The 25,176-nt window shown below is 41.4% G+C and overlaps 2 protein-coding genes across 7 annotated transcripts; one reads left to right on the top strand and one right to left on the bottom strand.

Annotated features, from left to right (window-relative positions):
* Window positions 1-585: 585 nt before the first annotated feature.
* LOC107217016 (neither inactivation nor afterpotential protein C) lies at window positions 586-16,904 on the top strand. Of its 3 annotated transcripts, XM_015654365.2 has the most exons (24): window positions 628-673; window positions 4,690-4,926; window positions 5,045-5,226; window positions 6,841-6,945; window positions 8,630-9,018; window positions 9,132-9,222; window positions 9,316-9,411; window positions 9,487-9,672; window positions 9,752-9,940; window positions 10,033-10,232; window positions 10,326-10,669; window positions 10,919-11,129; window positions 11,376-11,517; window positions 11,585-12,046; window positions 12,141-12,430; window positions 12,491-12,750; window positions 12,826-12,900; window positions 12,988-13,175; window positions 13,264-13,484; window positions 13,647-13,747; window positions 14,003-14,217; window positions 14,311-14,513; window positions 14,632-14,716; window positions 14,953-16,904. In XM_015654365.2, the coding sequence occupies exons 2-24, from the start codon at window positions 4,737-4,739 to the stop codon at window positions 15,298-15,300; spliced, it is 4,773 nt and encodes a 1,590-aa protein (XP_015509851.2). In that variant the 5' UTR covers window positions 628-673; window positions 4,690-4,736; the 3' UTR covers window positions 15,301-16,904. The 3 variants fall into 3 exon arrangements, with proteins under 3 accessions (XP_046586041.1, XP_046586042.1, XP_015509851.2); XM_046730085.1 differs by lacking the exons at window positions 13,647-13,747; window positions 14,632-14,716; window positions 14,953-16,904 and having other exon boundaries at window positions 586-673; window positions 14,311-14,451; XM_046730086.1 differs by lacking the exons at window positions 13,647-13,747; window positions 14,003-14,217; window positions 14,311-14,513; window positions 14,632-14,716; window positions 14,953-16,904 and having other exon boundaries at window positions 586-673; window positions 12,831-12,900; window positions 13,264-13,454.
* Window positions 16,452-24,695, bottom strand: LOC107217024 (transcription factor GAGA). Of its 4 annotated transcripts, none has more exons than XM_015654379.2 (5): window positions 24,299-24,695; window positions 23,569-24,000; window positions 23,292-23,394; window positions 18,479-18,912; window positions 16,452-18,213 (listed from the first exon to the last, which is right to left on the bottom strand). In XM_015654379.2, the coding sequence occupies exons 1-5, from the start codon at window positions 24,476-24,478 to the stop codon at window positions 17,992-17,994; spliced, it is 1,371 nt and encodes a 456-aa protein (XP_015509865.2). In that variant the 5' UTR covers window positions 24,479-24,695; the 3' UTR covers window positions 16,452-17,991. The 4 variants fall into 4 exon arrangements, with proteins under 4 accessions (XP_015509865.2, XP_015509867.2, XP_046586044.1 ...); XM_015654381.2 differs by having other exon boundaries at window positions 18,033-18,213; window positions 18,489-18,912; XM_046730088.1 differs by lacking the exons at window positions 16,452-18,213; window positions 18,479-18,912 and adding exons at window positions 19,270-20,145; window positions 21,562-21,958.
* Between the last annotated feature and the right edge of the window lie 481 nt (window positions 24,696-25,176).

Genomic DNA, 25,176 nt, shown 5'->3' with positions numbered 1-25,176 from the left:
TGCTTACTTCACGTCCAGAATTCACGTTGATTTTTTTTTATAATTTTCAAGTGATTGTAAACGAAATGAAGTCAGTTTCTGCAGTAGGTACTCAACACTCCGCACAGTATTTATAATTTAACAGTAAAAATATGAAGCAGTAGATCGAAACAATTATTGTGTGATTTCTCGTGCAAGATGGTCTGTTTCACTCATCGTGAGGAAATTAACAGTCTATAACCGGTGTCTCAAAAAACCGTTCGTATATTACGGCGTCGGTTATTGACGGCGACCAAAACAGGGACGAACAATAAAGAAATAGGTTCAGAAAAATGATTGGATAAACATTTGGCTAATGGCATTGAAAATTTATCAGATAATGGAAAATTAAAAGGATCGGTTGAAAGGTCTGCGAAATTGCGAGGGAATCCGCCGGCCTAGCTGCGCGGGGGAATGCAAAAGTCGAAAATGGTTAAATGTTTCAAGGGAAAGGAGCTTGGGAGAAAGAGAGTGAAATCAATGAGCTAACAGGCTTGTGAGTTAGCTGTTAGTTAATTAGGTCCGCCTTATTGGATCATGGAAGCCAAGCCGGCGTAGGGAACGCCGGGCGTCGGGGCGGCCGCATTGCGAGGGTGGACGCCGCGGACGCCGCGGGGCCTGCAACCTGCCAGTCTGCCAGACGTCTTAATTAGAGGTGAGTTTCGTCCTCGGAAATTTAAGGGCACTTCTTCTTATACATACCGTACAACCTCCGTCTCTCTCCCATTTTTTCATCTCCGTTGCGAAATCCACCCGAGTCTGTGCATTTCCGTTTCATTTCTTTTTCAGATATTATACGTTTCGTTTTTATCATTGTGAAAGAAAAAAACTTTGTACTAAACACCGCGGGATAGCTGAATGATGTTGAAAACGTGTGCGATGCTGTGCATGGCATGAAACGGAACAAAGGATAGGGTGGGGTACAAAATTGTGAAAGACCAAAAAGTCGACGGGACGAAATCTCGAAAGTCAAACTACCGACAGTTGAAAACGTAGAAAGACCATAAATACGAGACGATGACTTGTAGAAAAATAAGAATTGAGAATGCAATCATGTATAAATAAATTAATATCGATTTTTTTGAGAATGGCCACTACGAAGAGCAAAATATTAAATTGCGAAAATACCAGAGTCAAGAAGACGACTTTTCAAATGTCAGACCCGTGCCTTTGTCAAAATTCTGCGAATTTGAATTTATCAATAATGACTGACCAGACTCGAAAGATCGGAATCCCGAAACCCGCTAAAGACAGAATGGCCAAAATGTCGAAAAGTTGGATGAATCAGAAACACATATAATTATTCTTTGCAACGCCGCACGTATCCGATGAACATTGTCTAGTGCCATCTAGCATAAGTCTGCACAACTATAACAACCTTGTTACGGCCCTTCGACTTTCTGGCCCTTCTACATTTTGCGGATCGTAATTTTGCTCCTTCTGAACTTTGATTGCCGACAAGTAATATTTTCGGTTCTGCGTCTGTTCAAAGTATCAGCCGCTCTCAAATGTTAATTTGGGAACTTTTATTTGTCTGTATCTCAACATTCTGTGCTTTGTTCATTCGGAATACCGACTGTTCGGAAAATACTTTTTTGGATAAGAGAGCGTTCGGTTAAATGAACTTTTGGGAAAACAGTTATGCTACTGGGTGATTTATCGAAAATCCCAACTTCGGTACGCTGATAATTCGTTGTTTTAAAATTCTTATCTCGAAAATTTCGGCTTGTTGACCAGTCGAATTTTTGGTCTTTCGGGACTTTGACCCCCGCCCAAAGGTTATAGACTAATCCTGTCCAATGAACACGTTTTTCTTCGCAAATATGTGGAAAAAAAACTTCTTTTTAAACTATATCGTCCCCGTGATCTCGGTTGTTAGTACAATAATTAACGGCGCCGTCACTCTTCTTCTCTCTCTCTTTGTCTTTCTTTGCGTCTCTTTGCGGCGTATTTCTCTCTCTGTTCGTGTCTCCCTAGAGAGGTATAAGGTACGAGATATCGCGTTCCTCGACGCGCGTCGCGAGGTGCCAGAACACGTGTTCCTGCTTGTTTTGCTCACCCATAGCCGACCAAGTTTGACGTATCGATGGTTCCCTGTATCGATCTGTGGCCAGCAGGAGTGAAGAAAAGGCTGAAAGAGGACGCGGGGAGGGAAGAAAGAGACCGGGAGGAACGGTGTCTGCGTTGCGGTGTACCGAGAAACTCAAAAAACTAAGACGTGCGAACTTCACAGAACGATCGTCCAAGTCGTCCGGAGATTCCCGGGACTGATTAAACTATATACTGTATAATGCATACCGCGGTAAACGGCCGCGTGCACTCCCTGCATCGCAATGAAAACATAATCAAATTAGTTGTTTTTCATCGGACCACTCTCGGACGGGTAGAAAATATTTTATAGGAAATAATTATCACCGGGTATAAACTATTTTTACGCCAACTAATTGTTTACTCGTCGATATATAAGTATATACGTTATACATTTTTCTCTACCTTGGTCGGTTTTTCAATAATTTTTACTTCATCCGTCTCGTCAAATATCGCTGAGCTAAAACTTTGGCGTGTTGAAAAAATGTCCAGTTCAAGGAAAAGTATTCTCCGTCTGTTGTTAATTTTCAGCTGAAAAAAACGATTACAGAATGAGAATCGTACTCTGTATTTTAATTTTTTGAAATAATTTTGAAGCTTCACAGAAGTTTTTCGATAACAGATTGATTTCCGCATCGGTTATGAGATAACAAGTAAGGATCATCCTTAAAGTGTCGATGTGGGTACCTCTGCATAATCGCACGAAACTAAAAAAGATCAGGATTCAGAATGAATATAGATGAGGGATCGGACGCGATTCCGGTGAAGAGGTACGAGGACAGGTTTCGAGGTGAAAAATTCATTGAGGCGTTAAATTCCTCGGATGTAACCGCGAACTCGGTAAAACAGTTCGAAGGCGAATCATCAGCCAATTCATTTATTCCCCGGGTTCGCGACTTATTGGCATAATCCGTCGATTTATTCGCAACCCGTGTCGCGTGTAATGCGACTTTTTGCAAGATGTAATCGAACCAAGCGACAGACCCGTCACCGCCAACAACCCCCCTCGTCGCTCCCTCGTCACCGAGACCACAGCAGCTCCTCCTCCTCGTCCTCCTTCTCTGAACCCCGCGCAGGATAGCAGAAAATTCAAACTTCATCGCTCCGCATATCTGCGCGCGAGGCAAAGACACGTTTCTTCGAAAAAGAACAAATGTCGGTGCGCGAATGATTTTTCAACACCGCGTCTGTGAGTCATTTCTAACATAGATTTTCACCAGTTACCTATTCGGTGACTTTATTTATCCGAACGATTAATCTCGGTGTCTCAAATCCGAATTTCGAATTGCAGGTCACAAAGAAATAATATTTTTCAATAATATTACAAATATGACTGCACGATTTTTCTGTACATTTCTATATTTTGATCTTTCGCGTCGAAAACGTTGCTCGATTAATTCATGCATCGAAAAGTCGAGCTGAATAATTGCCGAATTGTGAATTTTTACGGTTATAACGTATAACGCTCTCGGCTGTTTATTCGAAATATAAAATCGCCTTGATTAGAAATGTGTAATCAACGAAACGGAGAGCAAAACGCACGTAAGGTCGATCGCGCATGAGCGAAGGGAGAACGGTGATGTTTGAAATTTTAACGGGATCCAATTAGGGAATTACGTGAATGCTGGGGGCATGTTTAACGAGAAGCGCGATAAATGCTGAGACGAGTCGCACGAACCGGTGAACAGATTTTCGGTCAATATCTAATTGTAAGTAAGCAAGTGGGTGAGCTTGCAGGGTGTTGCGCATGTCGACTTTGCAAATCGAAATTCCCTGTACCTTGTGTTTCCCTTTCTCTGTTGTTCATTTTCCCTCGTACTTCTCTGACTCTAGTTTGCCTTGCGTAACGAGAACTAGCTACTAAACGGATCTAGGGAGTGACTTACGAGGCCTCACAAGGGCTCATAACCGTATGGCATCGGCGCTGTCTCGACGGGATCTGATTCGGGATGAAAAATGACGAGAGCTCGGGGGGGATTTGTCGTTTCGACTCTTGTCGATGGCGTCCCAGGCGACCGACTAGTGACTAATTAGTTATTAAGTGTCTGCGTAATATCGGGGTGAAATCGGAAATAATTAACACTCGCTTTGAGAGCCGCGGTGCTTCTTCCTGCGCGATGCTTATAATGCTTTGAGGGACAATTCTGCCGACGCGCGACGCGAGGGTCACGTCGTTCAAGTATTCCCGGAGCTGTTCCTCCTGCTACTGGAGCGTGTGTAATTTTCTTCGGTAACTCCGACATCGGGCAGACCCCCGCTAAGAATAAAGAAATACGCGGTACACACGGACGTATAATATATACACACTGGGTGTCTCATTCCACTCAACATTTCCCCGTAAGCCAATTATTTTCGTCGATAAATCCGCAACTGATACTGACAGCAGAATACGTGTTTCTGCCTCTGGGCTGTGATGCACTATTTTCAGAGGGAGAAAATGATCGGCTGAACCGAAGCTCGAATCCCAACACACAATGTAACATCAGCACCTTTGAGTATTGTTCGAGGATAATCGACAATGCGACTAATTTATCCATATACGTGACGTTAGAAAATTGTTAAACAAAAATTTTCTTCTTTCAGATACATTTTTGCCTGATCATAGTTCTACAAAAATCGGTAAGAACATTATGGAGGACTATGAGAGGGGCGGAGGGTGGGGAGGAGGCCGCGAGGATCACAGGGACGCAGGAGGAGGAGGCGGAGGGACTCTTCAACGACTGGATAGTATCCAGGATCCGGGAAAGCGATACACCCTGAAGGACCGGATCGGGTCCGGAGTCTGCGGTGACGTCTTTGAAGCGACGGATTTACAGGCCGGTCCGTTTTAATGTTAAGATCAAGTGAGGTAACAATAGAGGGCGGAATTTTCCGCGACGAACAATGAGCGCGTGGATTTAGAGGGTATACAGTGATTGACTCGGTTCGTTTCACGCAGGAAACAAAAAGGTCGCTATCAAAGTCCAGAAGCTGACCCAGGACACGCAGGCTCTGATAGTCGAGGAGTACAGAGTGCTTCGCGACTTCGCCGGACACCCAAACCTACCCGAATTTTATGGAATCTACCGGAGGAGGTCTGGTAAGAAAACGGAACCCGATCAAGTGTGGTTCGTGATGGAGGTAAGCGTTCGTCTTCGTCTTCGGCGTTTCTTTCGTTGGAGGTGCTGAACTCTGATAACTTGCGTTTCGAAAGTTCTCGATAATGACGATAACTATCTTCAGTGGATTAAGTACCTACCCACCGTCAGATGATTGTGCCTCGCGACTATATCTTCAGCGTATGTAGTATATTGTGTTATACCGACCTTCCTGCCTACGTGCACCGTGAAACTTTCTTGGTAATTTACGATTCACGGCCTCATTAAACGATCATTAAACTTCTTCGGACACGCAGGTACAAAACTCTGCCGTGTGACATGGAAAATTTACGAGGAGACCTCCTGTGAGACAAATATTATTTCACTTAGAACTCCGGCTACCAGCAATCTGCAATCTTATATCTCTGTAACTTGCGGAGTGACTTCAAACGCGAGGGCTTTATTAGTATGGACACTATTAACAACGGTTTACAGCTTTGTTTCTCAACGGAATTGTAGGCGTTCCGCCCTGACGTTCGTCAGACGAAACTCAAGCCTCCTGTAAAAATGTCCAGGAAACGATTCAGAGCAAAAGAAAGTGAGGGTGCACCGAAAACTTTGCTGCAATTTAACCGCGAACTTCATAATTCACAATTTTCTCACGTCGTCAACATATGTAGAAAATATGAAAAATATACCGTACATTTTGAATCTTGGTGAAATAAGTGGCGGGAAAGAAGATCGTTTCTTTGTTCTTCCTCCATCTTACTCAACGATTTACAACCCTTTGAAAGTTCAGATATTCCCAACGTTCGCAATCGGTGGTTTAAATCGAATACGTCGTTACTTTCGGCCTCGTAATTAATTACATTGGAGGACGACGGAGCCGTTAAACGATCGTAGTACGTCGATGGTTGGGAACATCGAAGGGCAGGCACCGCGTGCGAGCGTAACAAACTCGCATCAGCTTAAACGCACTCCGTGCGTACTCATCGTCAGTCCGGTAAAGGCTGCAAGGCCGGTACGCCATAAAATCGCTTGATATGAAACATTGCTAGCTGTAAATCTTTGCCACATTGTCGTTAACTGCGCGATGCGCCTGGACCCCGGTGCCTGGCAGAACTTCTCTTCCAAGGTAAAATTGCGATAGTAGCTCTTCGTCGTCGGGTGGAAATATTTCTGATTCGGTTAAAAAATTAACCACCGTGAAATACGAACCCAGATGCAGAATGTATATCCTGATGCGAGTCACGAAAAATCGTTTTAGCGCAGCTTTAATGTTACCCGAACAAAACGGATCTGATGTACGGTGTTACCGGAGACTGACAATGAGCGAAGAAGGGAAAATAATTCAGCCGGGAAACCACAGAACTAAGTTGAAGCTTGATTGCAGAAAAATTGACAAAGACCCGACCACAATTCAATTTTAAATCAAATCTTGAGCTAGCTCTGGACAAGTGCACAAACGCGCAATCAACTGCAGCGAATCTAGATTACTTCCTCGATTACTCTGGCATTTCTGTATTATTCTCATCGTCGGTATTATTAAAGTGTGACGTTGTTTCTTTGTTATTAAGATTCAAAACACTGTGAGAAAATGAGCTATGACGGATAAAGAACTCGTCCTTTATACTATTGAGAATTGAAATGATTACAGTTCTGCGAGGGTGGATCCGTGATGGACTTGGTCAGAGGGTTGGCAGCCTCGGACAAAAAACTTAAGGAGGAACACATCGGTTATATCTTGAAGGAAGTCGTTAAGGTGAGAAATTATTATTCTCGTACCTTGTCTTCTTGTTTTTTAGCGAATTTAAAATTCCCAAAAATTCCTGTTCACGCGGCATTGATTTCATTCGCTGCAGGATAAAATTACAGGGTGCATCACTTTCGTATTTTTCTCTCAGCTCCTTTTTTCTCGCTTTCTGTTCTTCTGCTGATTTACACACTCTGCGAGGATATACTTATACATATAGTGAGACATCAGACAATGCGGATCAGGAATGGTGTGCAAAGCGCTGACCGCTTCCTCTTAAAATTGGCGCCGTCGGTTTTTGGTTCGTGTTGCATTATTCGGCGGTTTCTCAACCGGCGAACACTTCGGCCGCAATTATAATGCCGCACCGGTGAGATATAATTACCAGCTGTAATGTGCCCATTACGATATAATTATCCATTCATAATATACATGTGCCAAGCCGCAGCTAACCTGTCCACGATTCGTGGAACACGCTTCGTCGACAGAGATGAAAAAAAATCAGAGAGAAGAAAAATATAACCAAAAAAAAAAGAATTCAAATTAGATTGCTAATAAAGCAAAACGAAAAATCTTCGCGTCGCACGTGTAAGAAGACGAAACGTATCTTTCTTCGCGTCGAAGAAATCGACCATTACGCGCGAATAACATGCGGAAGCTGTAAATATCGAACATGACAAGTATATATACACAAAAGGAACATTGACAGGCGACGAACTGTAAACTGACACGTCGAATTTAGAGCTATCTGTCAATGGAGTGACCTTCAAGTGAATTGATCCAATCCTGTTCCGTGCATTCGGTACTCGCGTCACAAAATGAAAACTCCAATTCTTTCATGCTTTATGCACAGTTTTTGTTGCTCCCACGCCAGGGTTTGCTTTTGCATCCTCAACTCAAAGTGTAAGTGCTTCTTCAGGCTTCGGAATGGGTACCACAAGAGGTGTGAAAATAGATGAAGCAGCAATTTAAGCCGGGAAAAAATCTTCCAACTTGAACAGATCTTAGCCGGTTTGGTGGTGGAATTTTCATTGAGTGATGGACGGTTTATTGGGTCTCATGCCATTCGGAGATCCTGCGAGACCCGGCAGAGTACGTGTTTCTCTGGGCCGGTAGCAATTCGTCTCTACGGTCACTCTTGCGGTAAATCAGACCACGCTGACGTTTAATGCCAGCAAATTACACGGAAAATAAATTCCCGCTCTGGAGCTACAGTGCGAGGCGAACTGCAGTAACCACCCCAACCCTTTCCCTCTCCTCCTCCCATCGTCTCTCGCTCCGTCTCTGACGTGTTCTTTCTTCCTCTTTGGCTCTCCCGCTTCGGCAGGGGGAGGCAGTCAACCTGATGAGCCAGGAATTAATGATTTCATGCGCATGCCAAGACTCCGAGCCCGTAACACTCGTTTGCTTGTTAATCGTTAAGCGACCGCAAACTTTAGATCGTTCAATTAGCAGTAAATTCAACCACTTCTTTTACCCTTTTATTCAAACAGACGCTGCGGATGGCCCAGCGGCCTAACGCATCGCTACGTACAATGCATAGGTATGGAAAATGCTGACGCGATTGGTGTCCTCTTATCACAACGTATCGCTGCTGATCCATTTACCGATTCTGAAATGCTGAAAAAAATATGCTCCAAGATCTGATAAATATCAATGACCGCGTTTTATTTTTCATTTCATTTCCACCCAGGCATTGCTGCATCTTCACGAGAACAATGTGGTGCATCGAGACGTCCGCGGAAATAACATACTCCTCACAAAAAATGGGGAGGTCAAATTGGTGGACTTTGGATTGTCTCGCATGATAAAAGGAGAGTTGGGTAAGAGGAAGACCTGTATAGGATCACCCTGCTGGATGGCACCGGAAGTGGTCACCAGCAAAGACACACCGGAAACAGGGTACGGAAGCAGAGTGGACGTCTGGGCTATAGGAATAACCGCCATTGAATTAGCCGATGGCAAACCACCGTTTCAAGACATGCATCCTAGTAGAGCACTCTTCCAAATCATAAGAAACCCACCGCCCAATCTCTACAGACCGGCTAACTGGACACAGAATTTCAACGATTTCATCGCAGAGTAAGTAACACGATTGCAAACAAGAATTTTCTAGTGATGACGCCATTTTGATTTGGAGCTCGACCTATTGTAAGATCAAATTGTGTTTGAGTTTGATATTCGGTTTTGGATAGGTGCCTAGAGAAGAATCCAGACAATAGACCATTCATGGCAGAGATAATGGAGCACCCCTTCTTATCAGAACTGCCGGAGAATGACTATCCGGTAAACAGAGATGCACTATATGACAATAACTGCACAAAATAGAAATAATGGCCACTTCACTTATGCAAACGTTGATAAAACCCTCACCTTCAGCTCGCCCAGGACTTGAAAGCCTTAGCCATGGACTTCAGTGGAAAGGGACGACTTGACAGAAGACCGGAAGTTATCGTTCGCACAGGACACCTTAAGGTACCGTTTCCCCATCAGGTTGTAATCTGAATAAAAATTGCTGAACCTTACTTCTCTACGTGACCGTACTTGCAGACTCATCAGACGGGACCTCTTGAGAAAATGTTGGTTGAAGATTTGGCAGCTCTGGAACACCTTTCGGAGGATACAATCCTTGACGAGTTACAGGAGAGACTGAAGCTAGGATACTTCCAGTCCTTTGTTGGCGATGTCTTGCTAATTTTGAACCCAAATGAGGAACAGGATATCTACGGAGCTCACGTAAGTGCCAGTTTTGGTAGAATGAATTCTGAATACCAAGTTTCACACAGAGTTCCAAATCTTTCGATTTTACTTCCAGTTCCACACAAAGTATCAGTGCAAATCTAGATCGGACAACGCGCCTCATATATACGCGGTAGGAGATAGCGCTTACCAAGACGTCCTGCACAACGAAGAGGGTCAGCACATAATATTCGCAGGAGAAAGTTACTCAGGAAAGACGCGAAACATGATGCACGTAGTGAGACATTTGATGTACTTGGGAAAGGTGCGCAAAGCGAAAAGTTTCGTATTTATATGGTGGTAGCACATTTGTTCCTCTCGAGAAAATTTTGCTTATTCATTGCTGTTTCGCAAAAGGGTATGCAAGACGCGGGAGTCAGGGTCTTCAAGGCTATCGAAGTAATTCACGCCATGAGCAACGCCGCGACACCATTGAACCCGAATTCAACTAGGTGCGTTCTCCAAATCCAAACGACCTTCGGTACCACCGGAAAGGCATCGGGCGCCATTTTTATGTTGTACCAATTGGAGAAATGGCGCATATCAACGCGCGATAGGTGAGTTGGGAAAATTGATCGTACCCACCCGTTAAATTGATTGCAGCTGATTCAATCTTTACAAAGTCTTTTTTTTTTATCTCTTTGCTTCAGAAATCAATCGAACTTCCACATTTTTTACTACTTCTACGACGGTCTCGACACTGCGGGTCAATTGCGCCAGTATTCATTGACCCCTGGACGGAGATACAGATATTTGAGAATCAGTGAGAAGACTAGCGGCAACAAAAAGAGATCGTTCAAAGTGAGAAACGACCCCCATGGAAATTCCAGAAAGTTTCAAGACTTTAAGGAGGCCTTGAAAAGTTTGGAAATGGAAGCGGAATCAGAAACGATTTGGAAAACTCTGGCGGCGATTTTAATCCTCGGTGAGGTAAAATTTGCCGAAGGGAACAACTCCGACGCTGAAATCGAGAACAGTGACGTAGCAAGCAAAGGTGTAGCATTGTTCATCACTTCAAGTACTGATGTTTATGTTCAATGTGGTTGAAACTGGCAGCGGCGCTAGCAGCCAAGAGGCTCCGGGCCAGCGCCGAAACACGGCTCGAGCACCCCGTGCGTACATTAGATCGGTCGGGTCAGTGCCGGTTTTAGCACAACTGACGCCCCGAGCCAAGATTATGGTGCTGGTTTCATCCACATTTATGTTCGAACCACTTTCTGAACCCGCTTTTTTCACATTCAAGCTGCTGAGTTGCTGGGGGTGGATGTGAAAAAATTCTCCTGGTCACTGACTAACTATTGCCTGATCAAAAAGGGGTCAGCGGTAAGAAGAAGGCATACTGTCGAGGAAGCCAAAGAAGCCAGGGATGTGCTTGCGAATACGATCTATCAAAGACTAGTTGACTGGACCGTCAATAACATTAACTACAAGCTCTCCGTAACCCGAACTTTGTTGTGAGAAGCTTTTTATTAGGACATATTTCAATATAATTAGACAGCATGATGGGGTAGAAAATTAGTACTTTTAGAAGAGAACTGCAAAAATTCACGATTAATTTATTAAAAAAAAGCATTCTCTTTTCCATGGATCGTTTGTATAACGAATTACACATTAAAAATACACTTCAACTGGTCTGTAGAAACGATGCTTTTAATACATCCATAAAAACACAATTTCAACCTAAAGACTGTTGTTTTCAGTGGCGACAAGTACTGTATCAATGTCCTAGACCTGTTTGGATTTGAATGCTTTGCGGTAAACAGAATCGAGCAACTTTTCGTGAACACAATGAACGAGCAGCTGCAGTGTCATTATAACCAGAGAGTATTCGTGTGGGAAATGGTAAGCACGCAGTTCTCCTTTTTTAAATCATTTGCCATTTACTAAACTCTTTATCCGTAACTTTCAGCAAGAACAACAAGAAGAAGAAATCCCCGTACAGCAGCTTCATTTTTACGACAACCGCGAGGCCGTTGAACAGTTAATGGGAAAGACTAGCGGACTATTTCGCATAATAGAGGACGCTTCGCGACAGCTTCAGGACGCTCAGTATATTTGTGAGACCCTGAAAACGTCCGCGCAAGGAGTACACGTAAAGGGTCTCAGCAACCACGAGTTCAGCATCGCCCACTACACGGGTAAACTCGTCTACGACGCTAGCGAGATATCGGAAAAGAACCGGGACTTTGTACCCCCCGAGATGATCGAAACTATGAGGCTCTCGAGTGTGGAAGCGGTCGTTCAGATGTTCACCAACCAGTTGACACGTTCCGGTAACCTGACAATGATTGTCCAGCAGCCTAAGCCACCGGAAAAAACTACGAAGGGAAAATGGAGTGCAATTTTACTGCAGGAAAACACCAAAACAAGGGTACTTTACTCTTTGTACTGGTATATTTGTCCGTAGATTAGGATGCGGTACTGCGAAGTTGGCAATGGGCTAATATTTTCCTTTACTATCGTAGAAATTCAACACTGCATCGAGAGGGCAGTTTTCTCAAACCCGGAAGATGCGCACTTGCTCTGCCACCTTCCGGTCTGCCAGTCTTGAGATATTGAAAACCTTGTCCGTCGGCGGAGGAAGCGGAGGTACGCATTTCGTAAGGTGTCTCCGCTCGGACCTCGAAGGAGTACCCCGGGGATTTTACAGGGAAGTTGTCAGACAACAGATACGGGCTCTAGCTGTCCTTGACACCGCGAAAGCGAGACAACGCGGTTACCCGCACAGAATACCCTTCCAAGAGTTCCTCAGGAGGTATGACATCAAGTGAACATGGTTGTTTCCGGATAACACTGAGCTCTCTTTGATTACCAGGTACAAGTTCCTCGCCTTTGACTTCGACGAGAACGTTGAATTGACAAAGGACAATTGTAGACTGCTTTTGGTGCGACTGAAAATGGAGGGTTGGGTCATCGGGAAGACAAAAGTTTTCCTCAAATACTACAACGAGGAGTATTTGTCGAGATTATACGAGACCCAGGTGAAAAAGATCATCAAGGTGCAGTGCATGATGAGGGCTTTCCTCGCGCGTAAGAGCATGGCTTCGAAAATTGTCAATATTAAGAAAACTGTTGGTAAGTCATATGCGTGATGTGAAACTCTTGACATTTTCACGAAAAACGACAGAGAATTAACGGAAATTGTTTCAGTGAAGCAAGCCTCGATAACAGCGAAGGAGAACAAGGAGATGTCGCAGGAGGATGCAGCTGTGATGATACAAAAAGGTAAATTCTGAGTTTCCGTGAAAAATGGGGACAAGTTCTCACTGATTTTAACGATTATTTGATCATACCCTGTAACCGTTCGTGCAGCGTACAGGGGTCACTCGGTGAGGAAGCACCCCCTTCCGAAGGGGAACCTGAAGTCAGATCAGTGGGATCAGGAGACGAAGAACTTCGTGATGTTCTACAGCAGCAAGTGGAGGTCGAAGAGCATGTTCCAAGTCCTCCTACACTACCGTGCAGCCCGGTATCAAGACCTCGTGCATTTTTCACAGCAAGTAATGTCACTCTTTTACATTGATTAGAATTTCTGAGAGGAAGAGCAGTGAAGAACTTGGATATTAAATTGTCCGCTCTTGATGCTAGGTCCACCTGTTCAATCAATCGATAATAGCCAAACTTCAGACAACGAGTGAGCGCGTACCCCTAGAAAGGATTAACCCCGGAGTCAAAGCATCGCTGTACCTTGGCGAGCGGCGTCTCACCGTGAACAAGCTGCCCTTCGACATGAACCAAGAGCTTCCCTACTTCGACAGCAGCTACATGAGCGATCCAACGACATCGTCCCGGATAAACAAGCCTCGAGGGTAAACGACGTTACTTGATATTACAGAGCTGAGACCTATCTCTAGATATCCCAACTCTTCCGCAAGATGAAATCTTTCTCTCTCTGTCATTTTCTATTTTGTATTTTGAGAAAAGGTAAGTTTTGGGAAATTTTTTCACCCAGCTAAACGTGCGTTCTACAGATCCATGTCGACGCTCGCATCTGAGGACGAACACGAGCCGTGGGACGCTCCTTTACGACGACAAACTGTACCCTGGGGGACTAACACCGTCCATACTAGAGGTGCCTATATCAATTTCACCATTCAACGAAGCACAATTACCATTCCGTCATTCATTCGGCGCACATATACAATTCGCGTTAGCACCTCCCGATTTGGTTACGTTTTTCGTAAAGCAACGTATTATTATATTATAGCGTAGACAGGAAAATGCGGGAAAATCATCGTCATCATCCACTTTCAACTGATCAAGAACAGCAGCTGCGTTGGCAGCGCCATTCCTCTCGGACAAATGTTATCGATATCTTTAATTACAGACGTCGAAGTTCAAACGACCAACTCACCGCACCGAGTGGTTCCCGCGCCAATGACCGGGGGTCAAAGTTTGATCAACACTCCGTTTTCCAGAGACCCGAATATCCCCGTGAAGTGTCCTCCGGCCGAGGTTCAACCAGCAAAACCAACTCGAGGCTATCCAGGGCCCAGCAGCGCTCCTAACCCTACAAGGGCTAGAGTAAATAATGCAGATTTAGTGAGTTTTCATTTTAATGTTACGTTTGTTCTTGACAGGCGTAAAAATAAGCTTAGGAAACGACGTCTTTCATACTTCTTTTTGTGCACTTAGAATCAAGGGTACAGCGGTGGAAATGACGGCACAGGGTCAATCCGTTCTAGAAAAAAGGTACCTCCTCCCCCAATACCCCAAAATCAGAAGCCTTTGAATAATAATTACGGTTCGGAGATGAGATCAGGAAATTTGGATAGTGGCTACAACAACGAATGGGAGTTCGAAGACAGAATGAACAGAAATACAGTTAGCACTAATCGGTAAGTGAATAGAAATTACTAATTGTAGACAGCTTCGTTGACGATTACGTCAGAATCGAAACAAAAATTCGACATTTCAAATCAGAACTGGAAAATAATTCCAACGCATTTATTACAGAGTAAACCCAATCCACGAAATGCAAATGATGGCGCGAAAAAATAACAATAACTACACAGACGACGAACCACCGTTCAATTTTCAGGTAAACCGATCTACATTATACACTTTTTAGTTCCGGGGGCTTTGCGAGTTCAACAAAACTGTAGCTTTGAATTAATTCTATGGACGGCACCAAATTCGAATTAACAATTCCTCAGCTTTTGATCGGATTCCATTGTTTCCCGCTACTTTCTCGGGCTTTCCTATTTACCGGGAAAGTGAGTAAGACGATGTGTTATACTTGAATCCGCGGAATTAATTGTATGTTTAAATGAACAGGGGATGTTAAGAAAGACGCAACACCATAGAGCATCGATGAAACGTTCTCAAATATACAACAGTCATACACCATCGCCGCCTCCGTACATGGGGCATAATTCCTCGACTCGCGACGACTCGTACGGTAACGGTAACGTCGTCTACAGGAGTAGCGGGATGAGCTTTAGTCACACTAGACGCGAATCTCCGGAATGGAGTCCGAACGAGATGGTTCGGATGTCCGAAAAGTACGGGCGAGAGGACGGCTGGGACAGAGATGAAAGAGAGAATGTTCTGGACGCCAGCGAGAGTATTACAACGGAAATAGCGCCTGGTATCATAGTCGAAGGCTACGTGGCCGATTTATAAACAATTTTTATTTTCTATCAATTTTTTATCTTACGTTCGATCCACCTTTTGTCATCGTTTCGCGACCGTGAACAACGCAACAACGGAACTTTCGTAAATCCACGTGTATGTCATCGTAAACTTTATCGATAAACAAAAGAAAATAGACACATAGAAAGCAATATATTTACGACGGTTGTTCGGGAATTGCACCTCGAATAAGTGAACAAGATAAGCATATAGCATATAAGCATATAAGATAGCGGAATGGAATATGTATTCAAAAAGAACAAAATGGAGCGGGTCGGGTACAAAAATGCGAAAGACCAAAAGTCGACGGGACGAAATCTCGAAAGTCAAACTACCGTCGGTTAAAAACGTAGAAGGACCATAAAGATGAAAAGATGACTTGAGGGAAAATAAAAATGTATAAACAAATTTATACAGACATTTTTTTATTTATTTTTTTTATTTTGAGAGTGGCCAAGATGACGAAGGGCAAAATATTGAATTGCAAAAATACCGAAGTTTAAAATTAAAAATATTGACTTTTCAAACGTCAAACTCGAATCAAAATTCATCGATAACGACTATCCAAAGACTCGAAAGGTCGAAATCCCGAAAGCCGCTAAAGACGGAATGGCCAAAATGCCGAAGAGTTGGATGAGTCAGAGACCCATATAATTCTTTGCAACGCCACGTATCCGATGCCCTGTGTTCGCCTTTCGACTTTCTGGCCCTTCTGCATTTTCGGGATCGTAATTTTATACTTTCTGAACTTTGATCGGCAAAAAACAATTATACCGGTTTTGCGGCCGTTCGAAATATTAACCGCTCTCGTTCATTCGGAATGTCGACTGTTCTGAAAATACTTTGTCGGATAAAAGAGCATTCGGTTAAACGAACTTTCGGGAAAACACTAATTCAACTGAGTGATTTATCTTTTTTTTATTAGATTTATAAGACCAGTCGACTTTTCGATCTTTCGAGATTTTTAACCCCACCCAATGGAGCTAAGAACTGTAACAATATAAAAAAAAGAAAACAGGGAATTGAAAGTTGACAGTGTACCTAAGCACTAAGAAAATAAGAAATAACAAATGTAGTGATAAGGTATATTCTTATTTATTTTTTCATAGCTCGTAGTAAATAAAATGATGAAATTTTTTTTCCTCCGTCTCGTATTGGCCATTCATATGAGCCAGTCGAAGATAATGATAAAACTTAATAATATAATAATAATAATAATGATAATAATGATAATAATAATGATAACAATGATGCCGACGATGATGATAGTAATAAAATTAACGGTATCTGAGTGTATAAATATATGTAATAATAGTAATAATTAATTGATAACCATCTCCTTACATAATTGACAAAATATATAGACTTTAAAAGAAATGTTTGACTAATAATCACAGTACATTGATATACGTACGTAAATACGTATTGAAATACATGTTTTTAGGGGATAAAGGCATTTTTACCTAGACCAATCAATGTTGTTCGTTGTGCTAGGTGGAAATAAGTTACCAAATCTTAATATTGAATGAGACAATTTATCCATATGTCATATCAATGCTGCAGCATCTAAATTACGACGCTGTGTATCTTTATATTTCGAAAAAAAATTCAGCCATTCGAACCGATTTTTGGAAATGCAACTTCAAAAATTTCCACTAAACACCAGGAATAATTCGAGTATTGAAAGACGAATATTCTTCAAGTAATTTTAATATCGAAGAGGTTTGAGAAGGCTACTGTTTATGTTGAATACCATAATTGCAATAATTAAACTTATACGCGTTCGTTTGACGAAGTGGTTTTAATACGATTTTATCGTATTTTTCTCGTGTTTTCTAGGCATAGACGTTGCACGCAATTTCTGTAACCAAAGGCACCTGCGTCATTGGAAGGTATAAACGAAACTGAGACAAAAAATATTCTTGTAAGACTTCCCTTCTCCGCGTTATTAAATGTTGAAAGCAAATTTACAACTTCCTTGATCATTTCAATCCAATAAAATTCACCGTAGATGCGGAGCTAAAATTTCAGCTGTAATAACCATCCAAAGTTTGAATGTACATTTCCTGCGTACGGATAAGCAATCGACGTTTATACACCGTTCGATAGAGATGATAATAAGCTACGATATTTGTAGATATGCCGTACCATCAAAACTTCTAGAATAAACTTTGAACCGATTACTTCATCTCTGGCATATGTATAAAGTGGTATACTCGTATACCGCGTATATACGTTGTAAAAATTGCTGAATACAAACGGAAGTGAAGGGGAAAAAATTTAAATGAAAAATTATGTCTACAGATCACGCATATTATATTACACTATACCATCAGGAATTCTCATGATAGTCATAATCATTTTGTGTCGAGTATAATTCGTTCGTATTTACCGCATATAATTACGTACGAATTTATCGGCATGTTCCGATTTATCATAACTAGCAAATCCAACGCCGATGGAAACTCGAGTACCATAAACACCAAGAACGGTTCAAAATTCTACCCACGCAGCCGGAGTGAAAACTAAACCCGAGTCGAGTCGAGTCGAGAATAATTGGAATAGCGAGAAACCATAAATTGACCATTGAACTAAATCCGATTTTTCATAGCGTATAAGGCGAATAAATTGCCCCTTAGAATCCCACTGGCCATTAACTCATTCGAAAAGTTTACGTCTTTGTCAATCGTTATCTTTGTCAGGCTGGTTATTTCCCTGAGTATTGCCCTGCTGTTGAGCACTTTGCTTTATAATGTTAACGAGAGTGTCGAGCCGAGTGGGATGAGCAATTTGTAAAACCATATGAGCTTCCTCCAGAATTAATAAACCGTTGTGAGCGTCACTTGCCGACAAGTTATGGGCAGATATCACATGTCGTCTCCATGCCGCATGCGTCGGTAGGACCTGCGTGCATCGCATGAAAAGAAAAAGAGTGGTAGAATTCAAAAATTAGGACAAAAAGACGACCGATCACGAGGCACAGAAATTTTCTATTCAAATTGACAAATAAGACGGAATACAAAAACAAAACAAAAAACGAGAAAATCATTATGTTTCAAATAAGTGGGGTGGCATACTCCTCACGACATCTCGTCCTTCCGAGTGTAAAATTATGCATAGATTAGCGTACCAAAACCTGAGGCAATCAACTCTTCGAATTAATTCAAACCTGTAAGCACCACTTGCAGTTGAGCATCGGTGATATCGTGTGAACAGCCTTGATGTGCCTCCTCCGGAATCCCCAACTGGTGTAAGCCCGATCGCAGAATGGACAAGGGAAAGGAGGGTAGGCAGGACCACTTTTTAGTAATTGAGAGTCCTCGAAGGATTCGGAATCATTGCTAGGATTCGTTGCGTTGTAGGGTGGAAAAGCTGGCTGAGATATGTTTGGGTTTAGGTCTGACGGAAAGGTCAATGGCTCCGGGGGATCGATTGGGGAATCGGTGGATGAATTTTCGGGCGAGTTGGTTACGTTTGGCAAGTTCAAGTAGTTAGATGTGTGCGGATTCGGGCTATTTACACTCGACGGATATTTCGAAACCACAGATGGACTCGAGGTGTCCCGAGCCTCCGCGATTACGGTTACCGTTGGCTTCGAGCATCCTGGAAGGATTTGATAACACCTCGGTTAAGCTGAACACAATCTCATGCACGAATTGTCAGTTGAATATGGTTTTTTCTTTCGTTTTTTTCGAGTAGGAATCATTCTTCATTCGAGAAACAAGATTTTTAGCGTATCAAATTGGATCTTCTCACTAGAGAGAAGACAAGAAGTATTCGTAAATAAGCATCGGTCAGAGATGAAAAAATCTTTCGTGATTTTGCCGAGAATTTATTGAACTTTGACCTGTTTGTGATACCTCTGATTTTATACAGTATAACTATTTGCAGGTTCCAGGTTTTAATTATTCTTAATGTCAAATAAAAATAAAGGTAGAATACGGAATAAACGAATGTCAATTAAAAATGTAAAACACATTTATTTTTCTCTTCCAAGTAATAGGTGTACATCTATGATCTCTAGATTACGATTATAAATAATAATCATTGGTACGCCGATGGGATGATTTGAAAACAACAAAAACAATAAAACATAGAAGAAAAAAAACAAAATTTCTTTCTTCTTAAACGAGAATTAACAGAAAAATAATTTCGAGTAAAATTTCTGCGGCTTGTTTCACGAAAAACATCAAGTTTTTTCCACACTTAACTATAGTAACAAGAATAATAGTTAGTTTTCTTTTCAGAGTGACGTGACTTGTCACTCCGGATCACTGAACTCGCGTCTACATGACTCAGTTTAATTATAAAACAGTCCGACTAAACAACATTAAGCGAAGTACGTTGAACCTCATTTACTTAATCGCGACTTTCTACTCTTGAATTATTCTCAACTTCAATTTATACACATACTGCTACGCGGTTTTGTTACACGTCGATCGCTACAAGCATATTACAGCCCTTTTAGATTTATATAACTCAATAGCAAACATCATCTCTTAATTAACTATATTGAGGCTTACATAATTAATTGTAGTTGTTCTATGACCTATCTAAAACTACGTATGATAATTACTAATTATAATGAATATTAAATCAACCTGCCATGAAAAGATAAAGCAAGAGACGCTCGCCGGCGGCTGATGCCTGCGATATTTGTATATCCAAGGAAGCTTAACAAGTGCGAGCGAATTCTCTTCTCGTGGTTGGCCAAGTACACACCGTTTTAGAATCCGAAAAAAAAAATCATCGTTCTAGTAGGAATGTTACTGTTACCTAGAGTCCCTATAACTGAAAACATGATTCACGAGCCGGCGCGATCTTAATATTTTCTTCCTGTAAATTGAAATAACGATAGTTTCAAAGCGTTTTTCAAAAAAACAGAGCCTGCGTATCTATACGTATTATATATGTTTAATTCTCATCCGATATATGAGTAACCAAACAAATATCTAAAAAATATAACATTATTCAAGCAACAAGTGAGTATTCTTTGATGTATTTCCTGCGAGGATGTAAAGTTTGTTTACATATGGATAAAAATTTACATTAGTGCTATAAAACTTCGATAAAAAATACTCTTTGTGTAAAATGAACCAAACTGGAACCAACTCAATCCAAGAATCTCGGTCTTTCGGTTATTTCACACCTCAAGGCACATAGTGCAGTATGATTGAAATAATCACATGTCTTTGTCCACTCTGACCTTATTTATTATTTCATTGTGTGAAAGAAATCCAATATATTTGGAAAAAGAATTAAGCATCAATCTCAAATTCTGATGCTCAGATTTAAATTTGAAGTCGCATCTTAAAGCAATGAAACATGCTTTGAATTGGTTTTCTGTTTGTAGAATATTCATCCATTATAGGTGGTTATAAAAAATTTGTACATTGTTTTCTGTAAACTGATTCTCGTGCTGTCCTCTTGCGAGGGAAAGGAACTCAATTTGAAACACAGTAATTATCAGCCAGTCAAAATTATGCAATTGTTTCGCAAACGATATTCCAAAAATTCGAAGTTATGAGTTTGTAACTGTTGTCAAATTTTTAACCCAGAATACGTAACAAGTAAATAAATCGAAACGTAAAAGCTATAAGATATCAGAGAGCCAAAAAAGAAGTGCGCTAACTGTTGCATACCTTTTTCTAATTAAATTTATCAGGAAATGTTTCGCATATGGCACCTATCGATATGTATACCATAAAAATAAATCACAATGGAAAATCTTCTAAAAAGCAACAGTTTTTATTCGCTATGACATGCCCGATTGAAAAATTGGACATCAATGGTTTTGGCGGATCAAGAAATTTAAGCTAAACGAAAATACGGTAGAAGCTAAATATCTTGCCCTCTACGCAATAGTACCAGTGAAAGAAGGTGAAAAATTGATGGTTCATCTTAGCACAACTGCTTTGTGAGCCAAAAGTAATGAACTTTTTGATTTGCTTATTTCAGACAACAGCATTGTTCATATCAATTTTAACCAGGTTGAGTACTGTGTATAATTTTTACCACATGGGCGGGAATAATATTTATGAATGTAGATAAAATGGGAATGCTGAAACTGGATCTTCCACAAAATAGAATAGATCTAGTTATCAGGCTTCTACCGTAAAGTAAATTTTTCGACAACACTAACGACTATTAACACATAAGTTTTATTCCAGCCAGTGAAAACGTTTCCGTTTAATCACCGACTTGGAACGCCCTAGTCATTGCGAGTAAACAGATCGTCTTTGGAATAAGTACCTTTTCAAACCTCTGTTACTCGTATCAATTTTGGTTACGCAATTTTTCCAAGCTTCCTCCCATTCCAGACTATCCGATGCAATCCCACTGAAGTGAAGGAGTACTTCTCTTATCAGGTGTATTTTGCTGCTGTCAAATTGCTGCTTGCCCATTTTTCCATTAACATTGCACAAGATCCTCTCTTCGGGGGTGAATAAAATTTTCATCAGATCACAAGCCAGGGCGTCTATCGGCCGGGAACTTGCCCACGTTGCGATCACATCTGGGCTCGGCAGAAGATCCGCATGGGGTAGCTGCTGGTAGGCGTAAATAGCGACGGGCTTCTCCTCCGGTATTCCAGGTATCCCAGATAGACCGGATAAACCAGATATATCTTCAGCAGGGCTGTTCCCAGACCCTGCCACACATCAGCACATCGCCGTTTAGCGAGTCACAACACACCAAGTAGAAGACACGAGTAGTGGTAGTAGTGGTTTTCAAAATAAAAAATATTCTACAGATGAGATGCAACGTACCATTCTTTTTAGTTGTAGAAACTAATTCTCCCGGCTTTTTTGCATTATTTGTCCTTATTTTTTTCTTTCAATTTGTACACCACGTGTATTATTAAAACTTTTTCACTACCAAATTAAAACATGAGATTTGCAAATGTAAATATCATTTTGATAAAGCAACGAAAATACAATCAGTAATACACGTTCTTCGTCGTATCGTTATAGATAAATTTATGAAATAGTACATTTTTCGCAGACATGAGGGAACCGCGGGATGTGCTGGATAGATCAGGGCAAGAAAGGATATCCTCTGATCGTTGGTTAAAAAATTTCAAAATTTGAATAGTATTTCAAAGCTCATTGTTGATCAAATTTATGGCCTTCGCCAGTAAAATTTTTTTTCCCATTAAGCCTGATATCCAACAAAATTTAAACAGAAGAAAGTCCACGATTCTTATCAAATTGTTTTGGAGTTGAGCTAGCTTTCTCTGGAAAGTTTTTGTGAATGACTGCTGTTCATAGCTAAGAGATGAAAAAATACACGGACGTATATGCACTCTTTGACTTAGAAGAACGAACTCAATCAAAAAATATGATTGAGAAATGAACCGTCAAGTAAATCACGAAATTTTAAAGCTCTGTAAACACGAAAGTAGAAAAAAAGGAGGAGCATGAATGAGAGATGAAAAAAGGGAATTTGCCTATAGTATGTGCAAACGACATAATCACTGGCAAATGTTCGAATCAAATCATGTAAAACGACCGATAAGCATCAATTATAATAAAAGGATCGTTAAAAAATATCCACGACATAAATTATACATCAAAATCAAATGAAATGCCAGATATGCAAGCTACCTTGGCGTGTTAACTCTTCAAACAGTTGTTGATAAGCAGGAGCTAATTTGTCTAAAGACTTTAATCTTCACACAGAAATTAAAATATCAGTACAGTTGAATTCGAGAAAAATATAATTGTGCGTCATTGAACATTAGATATGCATAATTTTCGTTGAAAAGTTGTGGAAATAAATTTGGGTGATATATTGTGGCAGCTGAGTAACAAACATTCTCTCGGCAGACATAAAGGCCAAAAATAATATCGTTCAAAAACCTTTGTTCCAAGTTGGACAAGTAACACATAGTACAAAATGATACTCAGTAAAATAACGCAGGCCGCTTGACCAGTGCACAAATAACAATTACCTCCATCATGCATTGCTATATTAATACTAACCTTGCGTATGGTCACTTTGCCCTGTGTCCAGTCGCTCCAGCCCATCTTTGTGGATTGGTAAACGCTTCTGAAAATCTTCCACATGGATTTCTAACGGCTCTGTCTGAAAATGAGAAAAGTTATCGATTAACATTTCATGAATCAGGCAAGAAATTTGATAATTTATGAGTCAAAATCACAATGGAATTTCGAGGTCTGCACGAAAAGAGAATATTCATATTCATTTTAGTAACTTATTTCTCAAAAGTAATGCAGACAATTGAACAAACTGACTAACTTTCATTTCTAATCGTAAAAGAACAGGGTCGGGCGTTGGATCCGGTTCCTTGAAGTTCTGTTCAACATTTGAGGTAGTGGTGTCGCTGGTGTTATCATTCAGTGGTAACTGAGGGGTCAGTGCTTTTTCAAGGATAGAATTATTGGCTCTCTTGCCAACCTTCTGTTTCTTTTTAGGTGTATCGTTTTTGGTCGGCGTAACATCGTCGACTTCTGAATTATCCTGATCCACGAATCTCTTGTACGATTCTTTAGCGAACATATCTCCGCCAGAAAGGCCTCTAATTTTCAATGTCTCAGCCGCTTTGAGAAGCGCCGGTAAATTCTGTTGCTCTATGTTCACTTCGCCCTTGTATATAAAGATGAGCAGTGCTTCCAGCTCCCGAAAGTGAACATCTTGCAATATTATCACCGGATGTTGGCATGGGTTGGTCTGAAAGTAAGTTGAGGAAACGATTAGCATCGCCGCCAGTTGTTTGGGATAGAACTTTGCTTTCCACCTGATCGGTTCTATCGATCGTTACGTTACAACAAGACTAAGAACGGGAGATACAATTGACTCTAAAGAATCGGACTCTTGGCTATGTGACGATGAACATGACACGATTTAGAAACGCAGCAAAAGGCGAGAAAATAAACTCAGTTTTAGGTTATATCGTCGAGTGGTGAAATGCACGTGCTGTAAGAAGCGGAAGGATTCTTTGAGCGGCTGACGAGTCGAGGCGAATTACCTGAAAGACCTTCTTGAAGAAGGGGCTGCTGGCGGAAAGGATCACCTTGTGTGCCGTAAGGCACTGCCCGTCACTGGCGAGGGTGACGTCGACGAGGCCTTCCTCTTCCCAGAGGCTTTCGAAGCTTGTCGCAATGTTGTTTAGGAAGCTGTTCCATTTCAGACATATTTGGTTCGACATTGCGGGCCGCGACGATCCCTCGGTTAATTATCGAGCAATGCCTTCGTTCACAACGCAAGCATAACAACACCACTCACTCTCTTCCGTTCTTTTTTTACTCTCTCTCTCTCTCTTACTCCCTCGCAGTTGACTACCTTTCTGTGTATTTTCTTCGCGGAATCGAATGGGAAATAATCACGCGAAGCGAGCATCAGCAACCTCAACAAAACACATCGAACTCGACCATCGAGTCTCGATTACTATTCGAGTCTCGTCATCCAGCGCAGATGTCAGGATACCGAATTTCAATCCAGCGCGCGATTATTCAAACCTGAAATTCTTACCGACCAGCGTTCAAACTCGTTGTCAGGTAGAGAAGACTGTTCATCCATAGAACGATCGTCATTTTTTCACTCGAATTATACTGCATTTATGACTAAATTCAAGTGTTATGTCTGTATACCTATATAGATATAGCTCTTAATTCGTATGGGCTTACGTACGGGCAAAACATCTAATCTGTACAACAAAGAGAAGAAAAGACACAAGCCGGAACTCGAACAAAAGGGTGCTGTTAGTCACGACAACTGCCCGGATTTTATTGGCCATCGGATAATGAAATTCTTAAATGCAGCTTATCGTTAAAGTCAAGCCCGATCACCTGTGATGTTATAACCGTAGGCCTTCGAAATTTTCGGTCCTTCAATTTTCAAAAACCA

Source organism: Neodiprion lecontei, chromosome 2 (assembly GCF_021901455.1).
Source record: "Neodiprion lecontei isolate iyNeoLeco1 chromosome 2, iyNeoLeco1.1, whole genome shotgun sequence".
Classification (NCBI taxonomy): Eukaryota; Metazoa; Arthropoda; class Insecta; order Hymenoptera; family Diprionidae; genus Neodiprion; species Neodiprion lecontei.
Note: the sequence above shows the minus strand (reverse complement) of the source record. Positions and strands in the feature narration are given on the sequence as shown.

Excerpts from the sequence above, each read along its gene's own strand:
- LOC107217016 (XM_015654365.2), top strand. The coding sequence starts at position 4,737 with ATGGAGGACTATGAGAGGGGCGGAGGGTGGGGAGGAGGCCGCGAGGAT. Across the intron at positions 9,412-9,486 it reads TTCGCACAGGACACCTTAAG|ACTCATCAGACGGGACCTCT; the intron begins GTACCGTTTCCC and ends CCGTACTTGCAG. Across the intron at positions 12,431-12,490 it reads TTCCAAGAGTTCCTCAGGAG|GTACAAGTTCCTCGCCTTTG; the intron begins GTATGACATCAA and ends TTTGATTACCAG.
- LOC107217024 (XM_015654379.2), bottom strand. The coding sequence starts at position 24,478 with ATGTCGAACCAAATATGTCTGAAATGGAACAGCTTCCTAAACAACATT. Across the intron at positions 24,001-24,298 it reads TCTTCAAGAAGGTCTTTCAG|ACCAACCCATGCCAACATCC; the intron begins GTAATTCGCCTC and ends ACTTACTTTCAG. Across the intron at positions 23,395-23,568 it reads TTTTACGATTAGAAATGAAA|ACAGAGCCGTTAGAAATCCA; the intron begins GTTAGTCAGTTT and ends TCTCATTTTCAG.